General features: G+C 51.3%; 2 protein-coding genes and 2 long non-coding RNA genes across 11 annotated transcripts in view; 2 read left to right on the forward strand and 2 right to left on the reverse strand.

Annotated features, from left to right (window-relative positions):
• Positions 1–7295, forward strand: part of HOXB3 (homeobox B3) — a 41814-nt gene extending 34519 nt beyond the window's left edge. For all 5 annotated transcript variants that reach the window (XM_032871362.1, XM_032871363.1, XM_032871361.1 and 2 more), the window contains 3 exons: positions 407–494; positions 3478–4075; positions 4953–7295. In XM_032871362.1, the coding sequence (XP_032727253.1) occupies positions 3628–4075; positions 4953–5785 (1281 nt within the window). In that variant the 5' untranslated portion in view covers positions 407–494; positions 3478–3627 and the 3' untranslated portion in view covers positions 5786–7295. The remainder of the gene's footprint in view (positions 1–406; positions 495–3477; positions 4076–4952) is intronic.
• Positions 2366–2957, reverse strand: LOC116875734. Its single transcript, XR_004384266.1, has 2 exons — positions 2771–2957; positions 2366–2566 (listed from the first exon to the last, which is right to left on the reverse strand). It is a non-coding gene; the product is annotated as an uncharacterized LOC116875734 (long non-coding RNA).
• On the reverse strand, positions 2978–10093 carry LOC116875733. 4 transcript variants are annotated; one of them, XR_004384263.1, is made up of 5 exons: positions 9489–10093; positions 7577–7775; positions 6207–6263; positions 5707–5779; positions 5107–5190 (listed from the first exon to the last, which is right to left on the reverse strand). It is a non-coding gene; the product is annotated as an uncharacterized LOC116875733 (long non-coding RNA). The 4 variants fall into 4 exon arrangements; XR_004384264.1 differs by lacking the exons at positions 5107–5190; positions 5707–5779 and adding an exon at positions 2978–3009 and having other exon boundaries at positions 9489–10088; XR_004384265.1 differs by lacking the exon at positions 5707–5779 and having other exon boundaries at positions 5079–5190; positions 9489–10088.
• A 1036-nt stretch (positions 10094–11129) lies between these two features.
• HOXB2 (homeobox B2) lies at positions 11130–13217 on the forward strand. Its single transcript, XM_032871366.1, has 2 exons — positions 11130–11730; positions 12484–13217. The coding sequence occupies exons 1-2, from the start codon at positions 11352–11354 to the stop codon at positions 13140–13142; spliced, it is 1038 nt and encodes a 345-aa protein (XP_032727257.1). The 5' UTR covers positions 11130–11351; the 3' UTR covers positions 13143–13217.
• Positions 13218–22989: the final 9772 nt, after the last annotated feature.

Below are 22989 nucleotides of genomic sequence, written 5' to 3' on the forward strand. Positions count from 1 at the left end.
GTGGGGGGGTGTGTGAGCTTGTGTGTGTGTGAGTGAGTGAGTGTGTGTGTGTGTGTGTCTGTGTGGTTTTTTTCCCTGTGCAAAAGCAGAGGCCATTGTTACGGAGAGTAGGGCGTACCAGTCTTGTAGGGCAACCACACTGTGGCGGCTTGGCCGAGCCGGAGCCTGGAGCTGGATTCTCAGCGAGCTGAGCCGCCCGAGCACCTTTCGGTCTTCTTCTATTTTTTTCCCGCTCCCCACCCCCTCCCTCCTGAGAACCCCCCGCTCCTAAGCCGAGTGAATTGAAGCGGACGCCGCGCGGCTCCTCCGGCCGCTGTGCCCCTCGGGCTCCCCAGCCGGGGTGGCTACTGGGGGGGGGGGGGCGACGCAGCTTTAAACAGTGGTCTTTTTTTCCTTTGCCTTCAAGGAGGGGAGATTTCTCGCCTGCCGCTCGCGCTGGGGCTCGATGTGAATATATATTATGTCTGCCTGTTCTCCCCTCGTCGGTGGCTAAGGTAAGCTGGACTGAAATAGGCTATCAGTTTGTGAATGGCGGAGAGTATGTCTCAATGATTTATGGCCCATATGACTCCAATCTCGGTTCAAGAAGAGTTCACAAGCTTTAAGCTTCCTTCCACGCAGCGACTCTCCTCTCTCTCCTCTCTCTCTCTCTCTCTCTCTCCCTCCCTCCCCCTCCCTCCCTCCCTCTCTCTCTCTCTCTCCCTCTCTCCCTCTCTCCCTCTCCCTTCTTGCTTCTCTCCTTTTCTCCTCTCTTTTCTTTCAGCAGCCAGATCCAGGGCTGAATTTCCCCCCGGCTGCTAAGAAGAGCCTAACCTTTCTCTCTTTTCCTTTCTTGTTCTTTTATTTTTCTTCCTTCCACTAATCTTTTTTTTTTTTTTTTTTTAAGTCCTGGAAGAGGGCCTGTCCCCTTTCTGCGGGCTTCCCCAGCTATTGTTACTCTCCCCGGTTCTTTTCAGGGGTGTGCCTGGACAGGTGGGGTTCTTGGGGCTGCTCACCGACCGCCCTTCTCCAACGAGACCCTGGGGGGAAGCCGGGAGCCACCGTCTCCCTCCCTCCCTCCCTCTCTCTGGAGAAGCCATATGGAGCCTGGATTTTTCCAACATGGAGGCAAGGGAAATAGACATGTTTGGCTTGGTAGAGCTGCTCCCCACCCCCGCTTCTCCCGGATCCCTAGATCTCGGATCCCCTCAACACCTTAACCTCTTTTCACTGTCCCATCAGCTGGGCCTCTGCGCCCTGCTGCCGATCCGGGCCTGCCAAAGTCCCGGAGCAGAGTTGCCAGGGCTCCTTTTTAATTCGGTTACCTCCAGCGCCCAAACTTGCTGCCCTCAGCCTGGTGTGCTTGGAACCTGCGGCTGCGAGCCGTTTAGGCGTCCTGGACGCTTTCTCTTCGCCTCCTTGGGCCAGCAGAGCTAGTCGCCTGCTAGCTACCGTGGCAGCCGCGTCCCAGACAGCCGGAGGCGGCAGCCAGGGGCTAGCTCTGACCACAAACCTCCCGGCCCTGTCTCGCCGCCGGCGGAATCTCCATTCTTTCCTGTTACGTCTCTGGCTTCTCCGCTTCCCACACTCGCCTGGCCTCTGTCCTACGATGGTTTCCAGGTTTATTGCAGGGGGAACGACAGGAATTTCGGCCCCAGGCATCTAGTCAGATTATTGCTTTATTATCACCATCATCATCATCATCATCATCATTACTGCCGTAACAATCATTTAGACTAAATAAAGCCAGGGCCCGGCCAGCCAACCCCTTCCAACGTTTTTATTTCATTCTCTTCTCTATCTATTAATAACAAACTCAACTGATACCTGTTAATTAATTCCCCCTTCATCCAGGGCTGCTCCGAAGCTAATTTTGGTTAAATCATCAGAGACTAATCGTAATAATAATAAAGGGATTGGGTCAGCCTGGTCAATTGAACTCCAGTTCTTCTCCCTGGAAGGACCTGCTGCTTGACAGACCCATGTGTATTTCCCAGAAACAAATTCTTCCCAGAAACCAATCGGAACTCAGGGCTACCCTGGCTCCCTTTTGAGTGTAAATCTCTGCCATTAAGAAGGGGATTTATGTGGGGGAGGGACTTCCTTCATCTGCACTCCTTTTATTTTATTTTCCTATCTTTAGTTTTCTTTGGAGTACCAGCTGGGCTGAATGAGATTTAAGGAGTCCAAACTCACATGTCAGAAGACAGGGTCACTCTGGAGGTTTTATGAAATGCGATAGTGAGAGATGCGGGAAGGCAGGGAGGAAAAAAATGCAGTCAGAAGTTTTAGAAGAAATACACAAAATCCTATGACAGCTTGGAGCTTTATTTTTTTTCTGCACAGTTTTAAAAGTCTGTGTTAAAATAATGATTTTTTTTTTCACCTTGGAAAACTTCAGTAAACAAAGTACCCCGTTTCCAACCCAGAGAATAATTTTGTTCTGATTGCCCTGTTGACTTTCTTTTTTGCCTTGGGTAAAGGTGTTCTCATTCAGGAAGCACTCTCGCATCTCTTGGTAGAAAAGTCATGCAGTTATCCAGTTTCTCTCTTCTTTTCTTCTTTTGGAGAAATCAAAGGAAACAGACTGTCAAGGAAAAGGGTGGGAAAAAAATTAGGTCTGATGGAAAAAAATGGAGCCGGGAGAGACTTGGGCCAAATGGTCACCGCACCAATCAGGCGGGCCAGGGAAATGGAAACAATCCTGCTCCATTTGGGGGCCCCATGGGGGCTGCTATCCACTGGGTCCCAGACTTGGCTGAGGAGAGACTCAGACTGAAGGTGCTGGTACCTGCCGCAGGGCCACTGAGGAGGCTCGGTTGTGCTGGCTTTGGAGGTTAAAAAATCTTCAGAAAGTTTCTAGGTCAGGCTGTTGTCTTCGTGAGGTGGGAGGAGAACGAGAGGGCTCCTCACAGGAGAAGGTTCCCTGCTCAACTTGCTTCTCCTTCCTGTCTCTTTCCAGAGATCCTTTGGTTTGTTTTTTTTTTTTTTTTTTCTTCCTCCAGGCTAGACTCTGCTTGGGTGAGAGACCTAGATGGACATGGAGGGAGGCAAAGACAGGCGGCAGGAGGCCTCTCAGCTCAGAGGAGGGTGTTGGTGATGCTTTTATTTTGGAGTCTCCTAGTCCCCCGCCCTTGAGCCACCCTATCCCAGAGCTGGGGTGGGAGGGTTGGGAGAGGGAGGCAGAAGAGGTCAGGGGCTAGCATGCAGGCAGGAGAGAGAAACGATGGCCTTTGCGGTAGTAAGATATTGTACCTAGGCAGTCCCCAAAGCAGTAGAAGTGGAAATAACAACTGGTGGACTTTTTCCTTAAAATTAAAATAAGAAATAAGAAAAATCCATTTCAGGTCAGGAAAGTGGCCTCAGCATCTGCTTTGAAGATGTTGGGGTGGGGGAGAAGAAAAAAACCCTATTGATGTCAGTTCCCTTTTCAGCTCCTAAGATGGATTCGAGCCCCAGTCCTCTTCTCCCCCTTGTGTCTCTTCTCTCGCCCCGCAGGTCAGCCGCTCCCAACGGACTCGGGAGGAGGGGGGCAAAAAGGGGAGGGGGGGTCCGGCGCCTCACGTGACCCCCGCGGGTGCCAATGTCCGGTCGTGAGGGTATCAGGCTCTTGCAAGTTGCCACCCACTGCCCGGGCCTCGCCCAGCGATGCAGAAAGCCACCTACTACGACAACGCCGCGGCAGCACTCTTCGGAGGCTATTCCTCGTACCCTGGCAGCAATGGCTTCGGCTACGACGGTCCCCCCCAACCCCCCTTTCAGGCCGCCACGCACCTGGAGGGCGACTACCAGCGCTCAGCGTGCTCGCTGCAGTCCCTGGGCAACGCCGCCCCGCATGCCAAGAGCAAGGAGCTCAACGGCAGCTGCATGAGGCCCGGCCTGGCCCCCGAGCCCCTGCCCGCCCCGCCCGGCTCACCCCCGCCCAGCGCCGCACCTACCAGTACCACTAGCAACAGCAGTAATGGGGGCGGGCCCAGCAAAAGCGGCACCCCCAAGTGCGTTCCCGGCTCCAACTCCACCCTCACCAAACAGATATTCCCCTGGATGAAAGAGTCAAGGCAAACGTCCAAGCTGAAAAACGGCTCCCCCAGCACAGGTACCAGCTCTTTGCCTTCCTCGCCGTCAGCTTTTGTCCGGGCCAGGAATGTCACTGTTATTCTAGCACCCAGCCCCTAGGCGCCCGGGCGGCGGCCTGGGAACAATGTAAGGTCGCGGCGGCTGCGGCGCTTTGCCCGTACCCACCCTCCTCCCCCTGACGACCCCTGACCCCGCCAGCACCCTCTCGCGCCAGCCGCCCTCCACCTGAGCTGCCGAGCGCTCTAGAAGGCCAGGTGTTCGCGCGGCCACAGCCCTTCGCAAGGCCGCAGAGCCACGAGACCCGCCAGCAGACGCAGAGTCGTCAACGATTGATTATTATTAAGTATGATTACTGTGGGTATTAATCACAAGCGCTCCGGCGGCCTGGGGTGCAGGCCCCCAGGCAAAGCAGCCTCTTCGAGCCGCGCTTCCGCGCCCTGCCCCCTGAGTGTCCAGATTACCCCAGGGGTTCTCCTTGGCCGCCCACCTTGTCCATAGGACCCAGCAGGAAGTGTAGGGGTGGGAGGATGGGAGGTGGGGGGTCTTCCCAGAACCTGGAATTGGGATTGGGGGGAGAAAGCGTGCGCGCGAAAATCCAGCTCTAAATAAATGGCCATGCGGCTCTGTCTGCGTGACATGATCAAATTTTCATAAGCTGGGGCAGCAAGAGGAGAACAGGTCTCTTAATAAATGCCACTATTATAGAGTGTCCGCTAATGCGACGGGCGTTGGGGGGGGTGGTGGTGAGGAGGAGGCGGGGACGAGAAGGGGAGGGCGGCGGGGGCTCCGAGTCCAGGCCTGGATTTATTAAGAAACCATGCATTCAATTTCGGCGTGTTCAGTAATTATCTTTTATTTCATTTTGTCCCCTTCCCACCCCTCCCCCTCGGATCCAGCGGAGGGCTGCGGCGGCGGCGGCGGCGGCAGTGGCGGCGGCGGGGGCGGCGGCGGCGGCGGCGGGGGAGGGGACAAGAGCCCCCCGGGGTCGGCGGCGTCCAAGCGCGCGCGGACGGCGTACACGAGCGCGCAGCTGGTGGAGCTGGAGAAGGAGTTCCACTTCAACCGCTACCTGTGCCGGCCGCGCCGCGTGGAGATGGCCAACCTGCTGAACCTCAGCGAGCGGCAGATCAAGATCTGGTTCCAGAACCGGCGCATGAAGTACAAGAAGGACCAGAAGGCCAAGGGCCTGGCCTCGTCGTCCGGGGGCCCCTCCCCCGCCGGCAGCCCCCCGCAGCCCATGCAGTCCACGGCCGGCTTCATGAACGCCTTACATTCCATGACCCCCAGCTACGAGAGCCCGTCCCCGCCCGCCTTCGGCAAAGCCCACCAGAATGCCTACGCGCTGCCCTCCAACTACCAGCCCCCTCTCAAAGGCTGCGGCGCCCCGCAGAAGTACCCCCCGACCCCGGCGCCCGATTACGAGCCTCATGTCCTCCAAGCCAATGGGGGCGCCTACGGGACGCCCACCATGCAGAGCAGCCCGGTGTACGTGGGCGGGGGCGGCTACGCGGATCCGCTGCCGCCCCCTGCCGGCCCCTCCCTCTACGGCCTCAACCACCTTTCCCACCACCCCTCGGGGAACCTGGACTACAATGGGGCGCCCCCTATGGCCCCCAACCAGCACCACGGACCCTGCGATCCCCACCCTACCTACACAGACCTCTCCTCTCACCATGCGCCTCCTCCTCAGGGTAGAATCCAAGAAGCGCCCAAATTAACACACCTGTGATGGGAGAGGGAGGGCGGAGGGGAGAGGCCATGGGGTAAATGAGAGCCAGAAGGGGCGCGGGGCCGCCGGGCTCCGGGAGGGCATCCTGGAGGTCTGACGGAGAAAGCCAGGAGGTAATAGCCACGCTTCCTGGGAAGGCCAGGCCTGCAGCTCCTTTCCCTTCCCCTGGCCTGAGAAGTTACATTTTAAGGTCCTCCAGTCCCTGTTCCATCTGCCTGCCAACCCGTTGGAGAGCAATCCACAGCGGATTGTGGAGATGAGATGACCCCATCAACCCTAGGCCTCCAGCAATACCCAGTTGGGATTCTACGCTTCCGAGTGGGGTGGAGGAAGAGGACATAGGGAAGCAAGGTAGAGAAGCACATTAAAACAAACAAACAACAGACAAGATGGCTAGGCCATCACCAACCAACCAACTTACCTTCCATCTCTGTGGTTAATTTCTCCAAATCTTGATTTTTCCCCCCTTCCAATTCTCCTTTTAAAAAACAAAAAGCTCATTTCAAAACCAAGGGCACAAAGCACGCTCCCCTCCCACTTCCATGAAGCCTCAAGTTTCTTCCCAACTATTTGAGGTTTATTGGGTATTCCCTCCATTTTTAGCCCCATAGTTTCTGCTTTAGGACATTAATATCCCTACCCCGCCCCCATCTATTACAGTTTTCAGAGGGCTCAGGGATGGTGAGAGATCCTGAAAGTCGGAGCTGTCTATATTATAAATATATATTTTTTTCTTTTATGGAAACTGGGAGGTCAGAGCAGGCAAGGTGTCAGGACTAAAAGGTTTGCCCATTCTGTGGCCTCCCATCTCAGCTCCAGGACCATCCCCCTCTCTCCACAGAAAGCAATCGGCGACACGAGGTTCTACACTTTTCTTTTCTTCTGTTGCTCTCTTGACTTAACGTGAAAACAGGGTATATTTTAACAAACTGTCTGTCCCAGGCAGGGGCTGCAGCTGGGCCTGTATGCCTTGCCCAACCCCCTGACAGGACACTTTTGTTGCACTTAGAGTTTACATTTTAATGGATATAAAAACAACTGTGAGAGATGCCTGGGCCTGCAGGAATCCAGCATCGCTCAAAAAGTGTGTTCTAGTGAACATTTTCATATATATTTATTGGTTATAGCTTGTTAAAATATTTTCTTTTTTGTATTATTTATCCCCCCTACATTATGTATTTATATGAGGGAAAAATGAAAAACTGTACTTTTTTAGTATTTACTTGTTATAAAGGACATTGTGTTTCCTGTCATGTAAAACCAGCTATTTTAGTTATTGTACTCTAGAAAAGAGCTGTAGATTTATGTTAAACTCGTACTTATGAGCAATTGTAATTAGTTCTAAAAGGCATGAACTCAGCTCCTATTGTCACTGTATAGTCCTGAATTTGTAGAATTAGAGTTAATTCCCTCTTGGAACTTTCTTTGTTCTTCTGTAGTTACTTTTTTCCTTACTTGAAAGGGTTGTCTGTCAAACAATTCTTGAATAAACTTTCTGTTAACAATTTTATCTTGTCCTGGTGGTCCAATTTAGATAGCAGAGCAAGGCTGCTGACTGCCACATTTTCTCCAAGGAAAGGAGGACACTGAGACCCTATACTGGCTTTTGTACCCAGGGCTCAGGTCCCTATCCCCTCCCTTACCATGCCTCAGGCCTGGAACGTTCTGCCAACTTCTTTAGCTAAGATTTAAGTAACAAGTTGCTGGGGAGGGGGCAGGGGTGGGGGGTGCTTTGGAGGTAGGGGATGAGGACTCTTGGGTACTCTCTTTGGGCCTTTTTGTTTGGCTTACTTGCTTCTCAGTTTTTCTCATTGACCTTTCGTCTTCTTGCTCCTTTGGCCACAACTTCCTGGCCACCCCTTACACAACAACAGCAACAATAACAAAATCTGGCCGTTTACTGCTTCTTCCAAGCAACCTAAACTTCACAGTTCTCTTCCGGAGCTACAAAGAAGTCGTCACGTGACCCGGAGCCCAACCACCATTGGGTCTAAAATGAAAACAAAGGAAAATGATTAAAAAAAAAAATCTGAGGCCTAGACTTCTCAGGTCAAACCTTACAACTAAAGTGAAATTAAATCACTAAATAAAACTCAGGGTGGAGGGAGAGGAGGCACCGATGATTTCTCCTGCCAAGGAAAGGGGAGAGGAGGAGGAGGAGGATGGAACAAGCGCTTGGATCCCAGCGTAAATAAAATGGTCCCCAGGCTAATGTGCAGCTCCGTTTCCACGATCCTTGGGAAAACTTCATTTCTTAGTCGTGGTTTCATAAAAGTTTTATCACATTGGAGCGAGGATAGAGAGGGTCTGTCAAAGATGAAATGTCACCGCCGCGTCGCCAGAGCCGATAAGAGCGAAGAGACAGGGCGGCTGAAATATGGAGCTAATTCGTTGAAAGAGAAGCGATGGCTGCGCTGAAGAGTTGCATAATTCTAATTGTAAGCGATGCGCCCGCATTGCTTAATTAGGAGCATATATTTGGTGGTACTGATGGGGGGGGATAGTGTCAGTGAGAATCGTTCCAGGCCCTCAGCCTTAAAGCGAGGGCTGATTTTCATTTTTATGTTGCATCCTGGCAGTCCAAGGTTAGTAATTACAGTCTTTATGCAACAATAAATAACAATAAAAAAAAGCAACCTGAATTCTACACCCTCCCCCTCCCCCCACCAAGTAGGATTTTAACTGGACTCGGCTCATCCAAGCAGCAAGCAATTTAGCATCGGGTCAGGCTATAATTTAAAGGCATAAGAGCGTGCAAAGTTTGATTGGGATCAAATAACGCTCAAGGGTTTTTCTCTCTTTCCGTCTTTCCCTCTTCCTCTTCCCTGAATAACATTTTCTGAATGATGTAACTACATGAAGCGCCATGTTTGGCTCTGGGGGTGGAGGGGATTGATTATTTATCTGGCTGGAGAGAAGCAGGCCAAGAGAAGGGATTTATTTAGTTTGAGTTTGAAAAGCAGAGCTTTGGCTTGAAGCTGGAATTGCAAAGGAAAAATAAGGGCCCACTTGGCTTGGTGTCCTCTACCCTTCTTTCTGTGAGATACCGGGCCCTAGCTAAGCAGCCAAAGTCGTGGGGGGGGGGATCTCTGTGCTCTAAGATTCACCGCACCACAGGAGGCGGCAAGCAGTGTCTCTGGGAATGAGGGCTCTCTTGGCCCCTTTTAACACCCAGCTTTTCTGCTCTTCTCTAATCTGGCCGTAAAATCTGTCAGCAGGGTTAAAGAGAGCCGTATTTCCTGCAGGGACAGCCTGGGCCGGAGTGGATGCCCAGAGAAGCGTTCCATCCTGCAGCCAGCTGGAGAGGCTGTGGAAGAAACTTCCACAGCTTCTCAAGGTGGGGGGGGGGGTGGCCAGAGGGAGAACCCTCTTTCAGGCCTCACTGCACAACTTCCAGACAACTTCTACTCGGATTCTTCTGTGCCCCTCCCCCCCGCCCCCACCCCCATCCACACTCCCAAAGGACACAACAACAACAACAACAACAACAACAACGATCTTGTTTGGACTGGAGTGGGACACAACGGTCTCTGGCCAGTTTGCCCAGTGCAGAGCAGCGCTCTCGGTTCTGAACCGTCCAGAGCCGGCCACCCCCTGTCCCTGCAGCCCCCACCTACATATCCCCTTTCTTCCTCCTGGCTCTCCTCTGTCCTTCTCTGTCCTTTTTAAATACTCACCGCCACCCACGCGGATGAATACTCACCGCCACCCACGCGGCTGTTACATTGACAGAAAGTTTCTAGTTCCAGCTCCCGGCTGAGTTGCCATTTCTCTGCTAACCAGCCTTCTCCTCCTTGCCCGGCAGCGGAGAGGAGGAGGGGGAGGGGAGGCCCGAGCCGTGGGAGTTCTCCAGACAAACTTTCCACCCAACTCAGCGTCCTTCCCTCTGTCCCCATTTCCCATCTGTTTCCCCGCTCTCCCAGAATCACCTTTCTCTTTTGCTATTCCCCCCCCCACCCCCAGGCCTTTTAAAGGGATGTGGAATTTCGGCTGTTCCCTCTGCTTTCCCAAAGAGCCAAATTCTTTGATGCCATCGGAGGGAGCTGTCAGGGGGCTAAGATTGATCGCCTCATCTCCTCTCGGTCCCTCTGACCCACTTATTTAAAAATCTTCCCCCAGATCGACTTTTCATTTTCTGCTTTGAGATCTAGTTTCCCACCAATTGCTTGGGGCCCCGAGTTTTGTGTCCCCTCTCTCCAGTAAATTACAGCACTCCCTAAAGTTCAGAGTATCTTGATCCCCTCAAAATAAATTAAAAAAAAAAACTCCCTCGGGGGCCAGAAATGGAAAATCATCTCCTTATTCATTGTTTTCACCCTCTCCATGTTCAGGGAATTCTTTCTTGCCAGGGATTACTATTATTGTTTTTAAACTAGCACGCTGGCAAAAAAACGGGATGGGGGATACTCTTTGTCCCAGGACGGAAATCCTCCCCCCAAACACTGACCTGAGTTAGAGTGCTCTAAGTTAAATCAGACTCCCTCCGTTCTTGTTCATGTCCCTGGATATGGGTGCAGAGACAGACTTGAGGCTCCAATGGGGGCACAGGCACCTTAGACCCTGTCTGTTGTGGGGTATCAAAAAGAGTGAGACGATGACTCCTCGTGAGGAAGACAGGTAGACATAGGGGCAGGGGCAGTGCTGCAAACACTGGGGAGAAGAGGGACCTGAGACCACACAGCTATGGTGGCCAGAGGTCCAAAAGGGCCCCTCATTGTCTGTCTCACTCCTCGGTGTCAGCCTGCGAGTGCCTGTCGATTTTCCAAGATTTATCTGTGGCTTTTGGGCGTTGGGATGGGGATGGGATGTTGTGCTGGTGATTGTAAATCTCTTCTCTTCCTTATTGCACCGTAACACTGACCTTCCCCAAAGGATGGAAGCCTCTTCTACCACCTCTTCCTCCCACATGAGATCCTCAGCTTGCTTTCTTTTGTTTTTTTCCTTCCCCCCCCCTTTTAATGGGGGAAGGGTAGGGAAGAAAACACTGCTGGCATTTTAAAGAAAGCATTAATGTAGTCTATTATGTATTCTATATTACAAGTATTTAGAAAAGAGGAAGATTTCTCCCTTAGATTGTCTTGTTTCCCAGCTTTTGGAACCTCCCATCCTCTGTAGGGGATGAGAGAAAGGTTCCTCTAGCCTTTCTGGAGAAAGGGAGGCTTTGGGGAGGGGAGTGTAGGACTTGGGGCTCACAGTGTCCAGGTCGTGGTCCTCTAGAGTTTTTGAATCAATTAAAGCAAATAATGCTCTCTGTTTTCCACCAGGCCCAGGCGAGCGATTGGCCGAGGCCAGTCCCGTGACCATGAATTCCCTGCAATTTCGCCGGAGTCCTGGGTTTAATAGAGAGAGTCCCCATACGCTTGTATTTATCAGCAATATACAATTATAAAGGCCCAAAATTTAAAAAAAAAAAGAGAGAGAGGGAGAGAGAAAGAGAAAGAGCGAAATCTCCCCCTCCCAAAATCGCTCCATCACATAAACCTGGGGGGGGCAAGAGGGGGGGTCCCTTCCGATCCTCCCTCCTGACGCCCCCCCCAGAAGGCCCCCTCCCCCACCATTGAAAGCCATGAATTTTGAATTTGAGAGGGAGATTGGGTTTATAAACAGCCAGCCATCGCTCGCGGAGTGTCTGACTTCCTTCCCCGCTGTCTTGGAGACATTTCAAACTTCATCAATCAAGGAGTCGACATTAATTCCTCCTCCTCCTCCTTTGGAGCAAACCTTCCCCAGCCTCCAGCCCGGCGCCTCCACCCTTCAGAGACCCGGCAGCCAAAAGCGAGCCGAAGATGGGCCCGCTCTGCCGCCGCCGCCGCTCCCCGCCGCCCCCTTGGTCCCTGAGTTCCCTTGGATGAAAGAGAAGAAATCCGCCAAGAAACCTAGCCAATCCGCCTCGTCTCCCCCGGCCACCTCCTCCGTTTTGGCCTCCGGGGTCGGATCGCCAGCAGGTCGGTTAGCGGGGTAGGGGTGGGGTGAGGGGCAGCTGGAAGAGAGGGGGAGAAAGCGATGGGGGAGGTAGAAAAGGTGTCGAGCCTGTTGGGGATCCTTGACGGGTCGATTCCAGGGATGAGGGAGCGATACGCTGCTGGGGTTCAGGCCTGGCCGCTGCCAGCAATCCCCCCCCCCACTATAGCAGATTTTTGGAAGCTGGTTGGGGAAGAGCTTTTTCTCTGCTAGAAGAAAAGGATTTGATTGAGGTTTTCACCTTTATCTGTGTGGAGGAATGAAAGTGGTGTTGCTGGGTTGTTTAATCTGAGGGCAAGAAAAGATTCGGCCCCAATTCCCCTGGCTCCAAAAGAGGGGGCTTTGAAAGCAAGGGAGGAGAAGAAGTGAGGAACAATCTTTTTTAAGGAACGTTCTCTCTGGGTTGAGCTCCAACGTGCCCAATTGAGGGGTCTACTCCAAGGACTCAGGAGGGATGCTCTGAGGTTTGGGGGGCAAAAGGGAGCCTCTCCCTACCCCTTGCGTGGCCCGTGGGGGGCTCTCCGAATGCTTTGCCCTGACCCGGGCCGGGGCTGCCGGCGGGAGGGGGACAGGAAAGAACAGCAACGCCGTGGGAGTGAACCGCTTCGATAGGCGGGAAGGAGGGAGGGTACTGCTGATACTGGTTTTTTTGGCGGATCGGGTGGTCTTCACTTCAGCCGAGTGAGCTGGGGCCGGGGACACGGCCCGCTCTGACGCCCAGCCCGCTTTCCCTGCAGATGGCCCGGGACTGCCGGAGGCCGCCGGCAGCGGGGCGCGCAGGCTGCGCACCGCGTACACCAACACGCAACTGCTGGAGCTGGAGAAGGAATTCCACTTTAACAAGTACCTGTGCCGGCCGCGCCGCGTCGAGATCGCGGCCCTGCTGGACCTCACGGAGAGGCAGGTCAAAGTGTGGTTCCAGAACCGACGCATGAAGCACAAGCGGCAGACGCAGCACCGAGAGCCGTCCGATGGGGAGCCGGCCGGCCCGGGCGCCCCGGAAGACGGCGGCGAGCCAGCCGAAGAGCCTGTGGCCAGCCCCGGCCGCCCCTCCGCCTCGCGAGCCGCGCGGGAAGCCTGCTCTCGCCCGCCCGAGGTCACGCCGGTCCCCCCGGGCGCCCAGGGCCCGCAGCCTTTGACCGCTCACGTGGGGGGCGGTCCGCGCGCGGCCGCCCGGCTGGAGCCCGAGCCGTTGCCGGAGGATGCCTTCCCGGAGCGGCAGGATTCGCCTTTCTTGCCTGACCTCAACTTCTTCGCGGCCGACTCCTGCCTCCAGCTCTCCGGAGGCCTCTCCCCCAGCCTGCAGGGCTCGCTCGACAGCCCCGTTCCCTTTTCCGAGGAGGAGCTGGACTTCTTCACCAGCACCCTCTGTGCCATCGACCTGCAATTCCCCTAACCTGTTTCTCTTCCCGGGCCCTTCGACCCCGTCCCCTCCGCTGTCTGCGGGAAAACCCGAGGACCCCCCAACCCCCAAGTCCTTGAGACTTTTTTTTTAAAATGTGTTTTGCTAAAATTCAGGTATTACAGAATTAGCGTTTAATCCATTTCCTTTCCTTTCTCTCGAAAATACTGGGCACTCGGGCGTCTTTTGAAAAATCACACCGGAAAATTCCGTTTGGTAGACTCCTTCCAACGAAATCTCAGGAATTAAACTCTAGGGGGGCTTTCTTAAAAAAAGAACTAGAGGAACTTGTTTTCCTCTCTCTCTTTTTTTTAAGTTTTAGACCGTAGATTATTTATTAAAACTCTTTAATAATAGGAAAAGGGGAAAGTATTTATTGTACATTATTTTCATAGATTAAATAAATGTCTTTATAATACGACAATGAGTGTTTGTGTTGGGACCCAGTCCCTTTCCCTGCATCCCCCCACTAGGCCTGCTGTCACTCCCTCGCGCTCGGCTTGCCTGACCCTGGGCCGCTAAGTCCGGGTGGTACAAAAGTAACCCTATTTGGCCACGGCTTCTCCGCGCGGCCCGCAGCTCCGGAGGAGTTGGCGGGGCGGGGTGGGGGGTGGGGGGCTTGCTGGAAGCTCTGTCACCTCGACACCCTCTAACGGATGGCCTTTGGCCCCGCGCTGGGGTTCTGGGACCTCTTCTTAGAAATAAAGGTGGGCGGGTGACGGGAGAAGGTTCAGACGAGGGTGCCGGGAGAAGGCCTCGGGGACGGGCTTTGGGGTCGTGGGAGAGGGCGCAGAGGTTTAGCCAAATTTGGAGGGGTTTCGGGTTTCCCGGGTTCCTCGCTTCAGTGCCCCAAGCGGGGTCGAAAGGCTTTTTTCCCCGAACGCAGGAAGCCTGGGACTCGAGGCCGGGGGGACATGGGCCGGGCCGCGGCATCGAGCGGGGGTCGGGGGTTTTCTCGGGAAGCAGGTTCCAAGTGGGCGGGAAAGGCCGGGTGAAGCGCGAAGCGGGCCGCGCACCAGGGCGGCCACCACGGGGCTTCGGGGTAGGGAGGGCGGCGGCGGAGCGGCGGGGCCGCGAGCCCGGGGAGGCCCGGCCTGAGTCGGGAGGCGCTTGGCCTGCGGGGGCGGGTAGGAGGAGCGAGGAGAGCGGGAGGGCGACTGGGCAGCAAGGCAGATGCTCAAAATGGCGCTGGGGCCGGACTGCAGGGAGGGCGAGGGAAGAGACGGTGGCCGCCATGACAGCCGCTTCGGGAGGCTTCGGTCCCCGCGCGCGCCGTCTTCTTTCCGGACCTTCCAGACGCCACGGAGGAGCAAGAGCCAGGGAGCCTCCTTTTCGTTTCTGTTTTATTTAGACAAATGCCGCCGGCGGAGGATGAGGCCGCGAGGTGGACGCGGAGGCCGCGCGGGGCGGGCGCGCAGGGCGGGGGCTGAGCGTGCAGGCCCGGGTCGGCCTCGCCGGGTCTGACTTTGGGTGCCTCGCGCTGGGATCTGAAGCTTGGCCGGAGCTCGCTCCAAATGCAGGCCCGCCTGTCTTACCAACAACTTCATCTGCCATCTCACCACGGTCTGCTCTCCCTCACCGCACCCTGCCCGGCTCCTTGCAAACCCGGCAAAGCGGGAAGCCGAGGATCGATCTCCACCATCTGCCTCCTGGTTTGTTCCGGGGAACGCGGAGATTTAAAGGGCCCTGGAAAGCCATCCATCCTCCTTAGGTTTACTTAATATTTCTCTGGCTCAGAAACAGACACCGCAGGGTTACCTCCCCAGCAGATGCTGCCATTCTCAGAAAGCAGTTTGTTTCCTGGGCCTCCCAGACTTTCCCCTGAACCAGCAGGACGGGGACTTGGAGTACCAGGCACCGAGAGGCAACAACTGTCACGAAAAGCCGTAAGCCAACATAGGTCATGACATATAGGACTAGACAGGCGCTCCCATATTTTTTTAACTGGTTCCTTAGTGTGGGAAGTGCACACATCTTATTCAGTTGGAATTTAATTCCTTAAACTGTCTTAATATAGAATTCATCTCCTGCATTAAATAATCTTAAGTCATGTTAAGTTGCACTTATTTCTTTCATAAATAAATTAACATAGAACAATTAGATGTGTTATTATAATAATATCGTGTATCTTATTAGTTTATTTTCCCTCATAAAATATATAGGTATGAAATAAATTCAATATATTAAAGTAATAATACACAGCTTATTGGCTTGTGTATTTATTTTCTCCATAAATAAGCAAATATACAATATATTAAAACCACACTATACATCTCACTGGGCTGTGTGTTTATTTCTCTATAAAATATGCCCATAGGCAGCGCTTAACATCTTAAAAATCACAGCACATAGCCATCTCTACACCAACAAAATGAAACAGACATTTCAGCTGGGGCTTTGATTTCTATGGACAGCCAAACTAGATAATTTGGTCTAATTAAAAATGCTCTTTCAGCTATAGCAGGTTGTTACAAAGATCAAGACTACCAGAAGGATCTTGCTAATTGCCCACCTTCCAGCTTTCTTTGGTCAAAAGGAAAGCACCCTTCATCAATGCCAAAAATACAGGATCTGCTCTGCTGGAGAGAATTCACACCCTGGGATCATGGCTTGATCTGCAACATTCTGGGGCCTGTGAGGCTTCCTTTCTCTAAGAGGCTTGCTGCTCCATGGACCAGCAGCAGCAGCACTCCCTGTAAGCTAGTTAGAAATGCAGACTCTTAGGCCCTACTCCAAGTCTACTAGATCAAAATCTCAATTTAGCCCATCACCAAGTAATTTATATGCACATTAGAGTTTGAGCAGCCCTACTAGACCATAGTGCCACCTTGCTTCCTGCCTTCCTCCTGTGCTTAAGAATTTTTGAGCTGCTTAACCTGGCTGCTCCCTTCCAGTCCTCCCCAACTCAAACCAGTGGCCCAAAGGACAGGGAATCTCAGCTCCTGCCTGAGGCTGCACCAGACCTGACTCCTCCCTGCCAAAGTGAGTAGAGGGCCAGGAGGGTCCAGCCAAAAGCTCAATCTACCTGTTCAGATCTAGGTACTTTTTGTATCCTGAGGATGGGAAGCAATGAATCCAGAGAATCAGGAGCATTTCCAGCATTTTCCTTGGTTGATTATTAGAGAGGAGTTGGAACTCTTCTTACAGGCAGCACAGGAATCTTTCAATCCCTCCTTTTCCATATTCACAAAACTCACCATCTCTGATGCCACCACAGCAGAACAAAGAGACAATGCATTTCCAAAAGGAAAGGACTCCTGTTTTCAATCTCCCCATGGAATTTCAAAATCAAAGGAATGCCCGGCAATTTGGGATTCATAAAGGACTGGCACTGGGAATGCCTGTGTTCCAAATCAGCTCCTTTTCCTTGTTTCATCTCTGGGGCCAAACTCTTTAGCCTGAGTTTTCCCAGCTGGCTTTGGAGAAGGAAGGAGAAGAGGAAGGGGTTCCCAGATTCCGCAGCAGACACCCTCCCTTGCCCCGCCTGATGGTAAGCTGATAGTGGTGCCAGGCAGCTGCACTCAACTTATCCCATTGGGGCAGGGCTCCTCTAGGGTCAGGACCAAGTACGAGTGGTCTGCAGCACAGACTGGTTATAAATTGGCTGTGATTGGAGTGAGACGGTTTCTGTGCAGTCCCAAAAGCTGCTGGTCAGTCCGCCCTGCTCTTGATGCGTCATCTTTTAAGAAGAATGGCTCATTAATATTACGGTGAAAGCAAAGGACCATTAGATTGGGAAATTATTTGCCATCATGATAACCTGGAGTCATTAAAAAAAAATTTTCAACTCAGGACGGGGCAAGTACCTTCCCCTTCTGGACCTCAGTTTCTCCATCTGTAAAACAAATGGAAGGACTAATGCCTCTAATATCCTCTGCATCAATAAATGCCCAAAGGATATTTGTTAAGTCTTTACAAAGTATTCAATATTTATTATGGCTGGTGTCATGGGCTTTTAAATGGAGGTGGTGGCTTTTGATGTTTGACAACAACCCACCTCCCAAATATCTGGTAGAGCCATTTTAACACATTTTAATTTACATCTTTATACCAACAATCATGCCCCCAATCGTTATTTAAACTAGCAGGGAAAGAAATCTTCTCAACAAAGGAGGCTTGGGTGTAGTGAAATGTGCCAAGTATCAATAGACATGAGTATTCGGAAGTGTCCTAACCAAGTTTTCCTTTGACTTTCATCTCTTTCACCTTCCCCAACATTTGGTTATGTTTCCTCTTTTTTTTTTTTAAGATTTTATTTATTTATTTGACAGACAGAGATCACAAGTAGGCAGAGAGGCAGGCAGAGAGAGAGGGGGAAGCAGGTTCCCTGCTGAGCAGAGAGCCCGATGATGCGATGATGCGGGGCTTGATCCCAGGACCCTGAGATCATGACCTGAGCCGAAGGCAGAGGCTTAACCCACTGAGCCACCCAGGTGCCCCGGTTATGTTTCCTCTTGTGTCAGAAACAGTAGGATGGGGTGCCTGGGTGGCTCAGTCGGTTGGGCATCTGCTTCGGCTCAGGTTATGATCCCAGGGTCCTGGATGGAGCCCCGCATCGGACTCCCTGTTTCTCCCTCTCTCTGCTTGCTGCTTTGTCTCTGCCTACTTGTGCTGTCTCTCTGTGTCAAATAAATAAATAAAATCTTAAACACACACACACACCCCAGTAGGACATTTTGTACAAAAATTGTCACCAAACTGTTTTGACAGAGTGTATTAGAACCTTGAAAGTCCCTTTAAGTCAAGTTTTGGCTGGTTGCTGGGGTGTACAAATTCTGGGTCTCCCTGAACAGCCCTGATGAATTTCCCTGCCCACCTTTCCTCTAAGTTTCTGACAAGCATTCCGTGGCCCTCCTGTACATCTTGAAAGTGCTCTCGTCAAATACATGTCCTCGGTCCAAAAAGAGTGGCCTCTAGCCCCCATGCCATCCCCCTCTACCTGCTGTGGCTGGTGTGGCCCAAATCCTCCTTTGAGCTCTCCAGCTCAGCTCTGCCCTCCTGTCCCCACCCCATCGCCCCTCTTCACACTCAGCTGGGAAGCAGATATATAGTGCCTGAAGGAGATCTAACAAACTTGCTTCCTCCTGAGAAGAGAGTCAACAGTGAAAAGAGCCCTCCTAAAGCCTTCTCTAATTCCTAAGCACCACAGAAAAATTGCAGTCTGGACAGCTCCAGATACAAAGTCATCTTGATCATTGTTCTGTAAAGTTTCTAAAGTGGGGACACCTGGGTGGCTCAGTCAGTTAAGCATCTGCCTTGGGCTCAGGTCAGGATCCCAGTGTCCTTGGATCAAGTCCCCTATCGGGCTCTTTGCTTACCAGGGAGTCTGTTTCTCCCTTTGCCTTGCTGCTTCCCCTGCTTGTGTTCTGTCCCTCCCTCTCTGTCAAATAAATAAATAAAATCTAAAAAAAAAAAAAGTTTCCAAAGTGGATATCTTGGCCCCAACTAACACACTCGGAGAAACCCAACTGAGTAGAAATTTATTTCAACTCTTCATGCCACTCTAAACTTTCATCTTAGAAAGATTCCAAGTCTCTGACTTACCTTTCAGTCCAAATGAAATCTATCCAGAACACAGAAGTCAGGTTCAACCCCTGCTCCCACCCATGAAGGGCAATATCTAAGCTAAGTTCCTCAAGGAAAGAGAGAAACACATCCTCCCTAGAAAATTTTTTCTAGGCCACCTGGGTGGCTCAGTTGTTAAGCGTCTGCCTTCGGCTCAGGTCATGATCCCAGGGTCCTAGGATCGAGTCCCACATCGGGTTCCCTGTTCTGCGGGAAGCCTGCTTCTCCCTCTCCCACTCCCCCTGCTGTGTTTCCTCTCTCACTGTGTGTCTCTCTCTCTCTCTCTCTCTCTGTCAAATAAATAATAAATAAAATCTTTAAAAATAAAAAAATAAAAAGAAAAATTTTTCTAAATATTTGGAAGATCAGGAAGTTCTTGCTAATATGTAACCTCACCCTTCTGCTACAATTTTAATCATTTGGGTTCTCACAGATTATATAATATTAGGCTTATAATATTAGGCCAAAGAACTCTGCAGCTTAGAAGAAAATCCTTTGCTTAAACAGAGACAAACTTCTTAATTCTCAATGAAATTTGCATGTGACAAAATACATATTGTATAATATATGGTGATATGTTACATGAAAATGAAGCACATATGCTATTTTCCTGTCACATATTTCCATATTTTAATATGCCAGTTATATTAAAAAACAGAAGACTGACTCATACTATTTCAGAATGTGTATATAATATTAACATCAGGCATTTATAGAGTTCTCCACTGTTTATATTTTCATGTTTGCTTTAATCCTACTAACAATGCAGTGAAGTAAGTAAAATTAAAGCCATTCTTCTGGGGTGACTGGGTGGCTCAGTGGGTTAAAGCCTCTGCCTTCAGCTCAGGTCATGATCTCAGGGTCCGTCATGATCCCAGGGTCCTGGGCTCTCTCTGCTCCGCGGGGAGCCTGCTTCCTCCTCTCTCTCTGCCTGACTCTCTGCCTAATTGTGATCTCTGTCTGTCAAATAAATAAATAAAATCTTTAAAAAAAACAAAACACCATTCTTCTTCTCTGAGGTCGAGACTCAGAAAGATGAGGAAACTCATCCAGAGCCATAATGCTAAGAAATGGCCAAGCAAGGATTTAAATCCAAGTATTCTGGCCCCCACACTAGTAATCTTCCCCTTATAATATGTACTGCCCATAGTCCATGGTTCTCAACCAGATTTGTGACAATTTAATCCGCCTGTATTAAAAGAAACACCACTGAATTCAGATGCCATCCTCTCCTCCGATAGCCATCTCTTTTTTTCCCCCCAAACACTTTATTTATTTATTTAACAGAGAGAGATCACAAGTAGGCAGAGAGGCAGGCAGAGAGAGAGGAGGAAGCAGGCTCCCTGCTGAGCAGAGAGCCAGATGTGGGGTTCGATCCCAGGACCCTGGGATCATGACCTGAGCCTAAGGCAAAGGCTTTAACCCACTGAGCCACCCAGGCACCCCGATAGCCATCTCTTATAGAGAAAAAATTACAACCCTGAATGCCCTTTTAATTCTTAAGTTCCAAACTTTGATCTTGGGCTTGGCCTTGGGCCTCAAGAATTGGGCTGGGGAGAACGGGCAGAGAGACTCTTGAGGATGTTATGGAAGAACAGTACAGATTACTCATGCTACCCACCTCCCCCAAACCCCAGAAAAGCAGCTTCCTCCACAAAAACACCAGAATCAGGTATAAACTTCTAACATATCCCCAGTCTCGGTGTGATAAGGGCGAGCACCTCTCGAAGATCATTTCAGTTCTAAACCTGCCTATGGTGCCCTTGCTCTCTTCCATGTCTAAATAGATTCTAGAAAAGAGGAAATCATTATTCCACTTGGTGTTGGCTACAGCCAGACTTTCTCTGGTGAACTTAATCTGGTCATCCAGAAAATGCTGTAGCCCATAGGTTACTCCAGCTGTGGATTACTTCTGTCTTGTTTGTTTGTTTAGTTTTGTTTTGTACTCAGCTGTGGATTTAGCAAGGAATCCAGGCTTCAAAGACTCCCTCCTCCAGAGGCTGGTGAAGTCTCTTGTATAAGGAGGAAGTTACTTGGGAAGGTAGAGAACCAAGTTACTTTTCTTCGCCAGTCATTTCTGCTGGGGCTGGGGGAGCCAACAGGAATTTGGGGGAAGTTTTTTGTTTTTGTTTTTGTTTTTAAGATTATTTATTTATTTATTTATTTGATCGACAGAGATTACAAGTAGGCAGAGAGGCAGGCAGAGAGAGAGAGAGAGAGGAGGAGGAAGCAGGCTCCCTGCTGAGCAGAGAGCCTGAGGTGGGGCTCCATCCCAGGACCCCGAGATCATGGCCTGAGCCGAAGGCAGAGGCTTTAACCCACTGAGCCCCCCAGGCACTCCTTGGGGGAAGTTTTAATCTTTCTGCTACACAAGGGAAGGGAGCAAGACTCAGGGATGCATTAGGGATTATAGTGACTTTGGAGAGCCAAGGCTAAAACTATTCCTGTAATCAACAATATCCTTAAGACACTTTTCCCCCAACCCTTTGCATCTTTGTCATTAATAATCGACTATTGGTGACTTCAGCTGTGACTAGGGAGAACACATTTCCCCAACTCCCAAGCAGATTTCTGTTCTTTCATTATACTAGTTTACAGGGCGCCTGGGGGGCTCAGTTGGTTAAGCATCTGACTCTTGATTTCAGCTCAGGTCATGGTATCGGGGTTGTGAGGTCGAGCCCTGAGTCAGGCTCCACACAGGTAGTAGTGCCTGCTTAAGATTCTCTTTCTTTCCCTCTCCCTTTGCCCCTCCCCCCTCTAAAAACAGACAAACAAACTGGCTTGGAATTCGCTTCTTCATTTATTTATTTATTTTTAAAGACTTTATTTATTTATTTGACAGAGATCACAAGTAGACAGAGAGGCAGGCAGAGAGAGAGAGAGAGAGAGAGAGAGAGGAGGAAGCAGGCTCCCTGCTGAGCAGAGAGCCAGATGCGGGGCTCCATCCCAGGACCCCGAGATCATGACCTGAGCCGAAGGCAGAGGCCTAAACCACTGAGCCACCCAGACACCCCCACTTCTTCATTTAGAACTCAAATTGCTGCCTTAATTGGAAAAGCAAGGGAGGAGGCAAGTGGGTTCTCTCTGGGTTGAGGGAAGGGTAGACAGTGAGGAAATCTCAAGTCTCTGAGAGACAGCACAGTCAGGTCAGACACGGGCCTTCGTCAGATTTGGGGCTAGAAGAGAATCCCTAACCCTAAATAAATTCTTCTTCTCCAAAAGCCTCCATGGAAAATATCTTAAAGTGAGAGGAAAAAGTTAGAAACATCTAAAAACCCCAAAAGGGGAACTAGAAAGAAATACGCTTTTTCTCACCTCCATGTTCCTTTTCTCTTCAATGCCTCTGCAGGCCGGCCCTACCCCTATCTCAACTCTCCTTCCCTTTGTCTGCCCTCATCCCTTTGGCAGTGAACATTCTCTCCCCCTCCCCCATTGCATCTCCCTTAAAGAAGTTACCAGCTGGCCCCCCTTCCCCCACCAACTTGTTCTGGTCCCAAGCAGAGTACTGGTGGGGAGGGAAAGGGGCGAGGGGCCTGGGAAAAGCTTTGATAGTTGGGGGGCTAAGCTAGGCTCGCTGTTATTAACAGAAGAGAAAGGCTGTGTGATTTTCGTAATAAAGATGGAAAGCCGGAGAAGTGACTCTAAAGGATAGGCAAAATGACGGGGAAATGGGAAACAGAAATAGGGAGAGACACAGGGAGTAGGGGTGTGTGGCTTTGGGGTTTTTGCAAAGGAGGAGGACTCACTATGCCCTTGTAGGGGGTGGGGAATCCTGAGAAGCTTTGAGAGTCCTTCTCGGGGACCTGTCCCACCTGCTTGCTTCCCTTCGTCTCCTGAGTTCAGTTGTTTACAGAGATCCCTCCCTGAACTCTTGCCCTCCTGGACTTGCCCTAGCCCCGGCCCCAGGCCTCCAGTCAGGCAGACACCCTGACAGGTTACAAATGAGCGTGGGTGTTGGATTGCGCCAAGCTCTTGTCCTCAGAGTCTGGAGGAGGAGACTCAATGGGCTCTACCTAAGAGCTGCTCTTCCAGCCCCATCCAGGTCTGAAGAGAGAGAAGGACGCACTTCCTGTTCCCCGCCCCTTTCCCCAACCCTAACTCAACAAACACACAGGGCAGAGAGGGGTGAGGCTCCACTCCTGAACCTTAGGACCTCTAACCGGATTCTCCCATTCTCCAAGCAAGCTCCCTTAATTTATTCTAGAAAGTTCGTTGAAAATTTGACCAATCTTGAAGACACAACTGGTATTGGGTTTATGAATTTGAGGCTTAGGAT

This window comes from Lontra canadensis, unplaced genomic scaffold (assembly GCF_010015895.1).
Source record: "Lontra canadensis isolate GAN:19392208 unplaced genomic scaffold, GSC_riverotter_1.0 scaffold43, whole genome shotgun sequence".
Lineage (NCBI taxonomy): Eukaryota > Metazoa > Chordata > Mammalia > Carnivora > Mustelidae > Lontra > Lontra canadensis.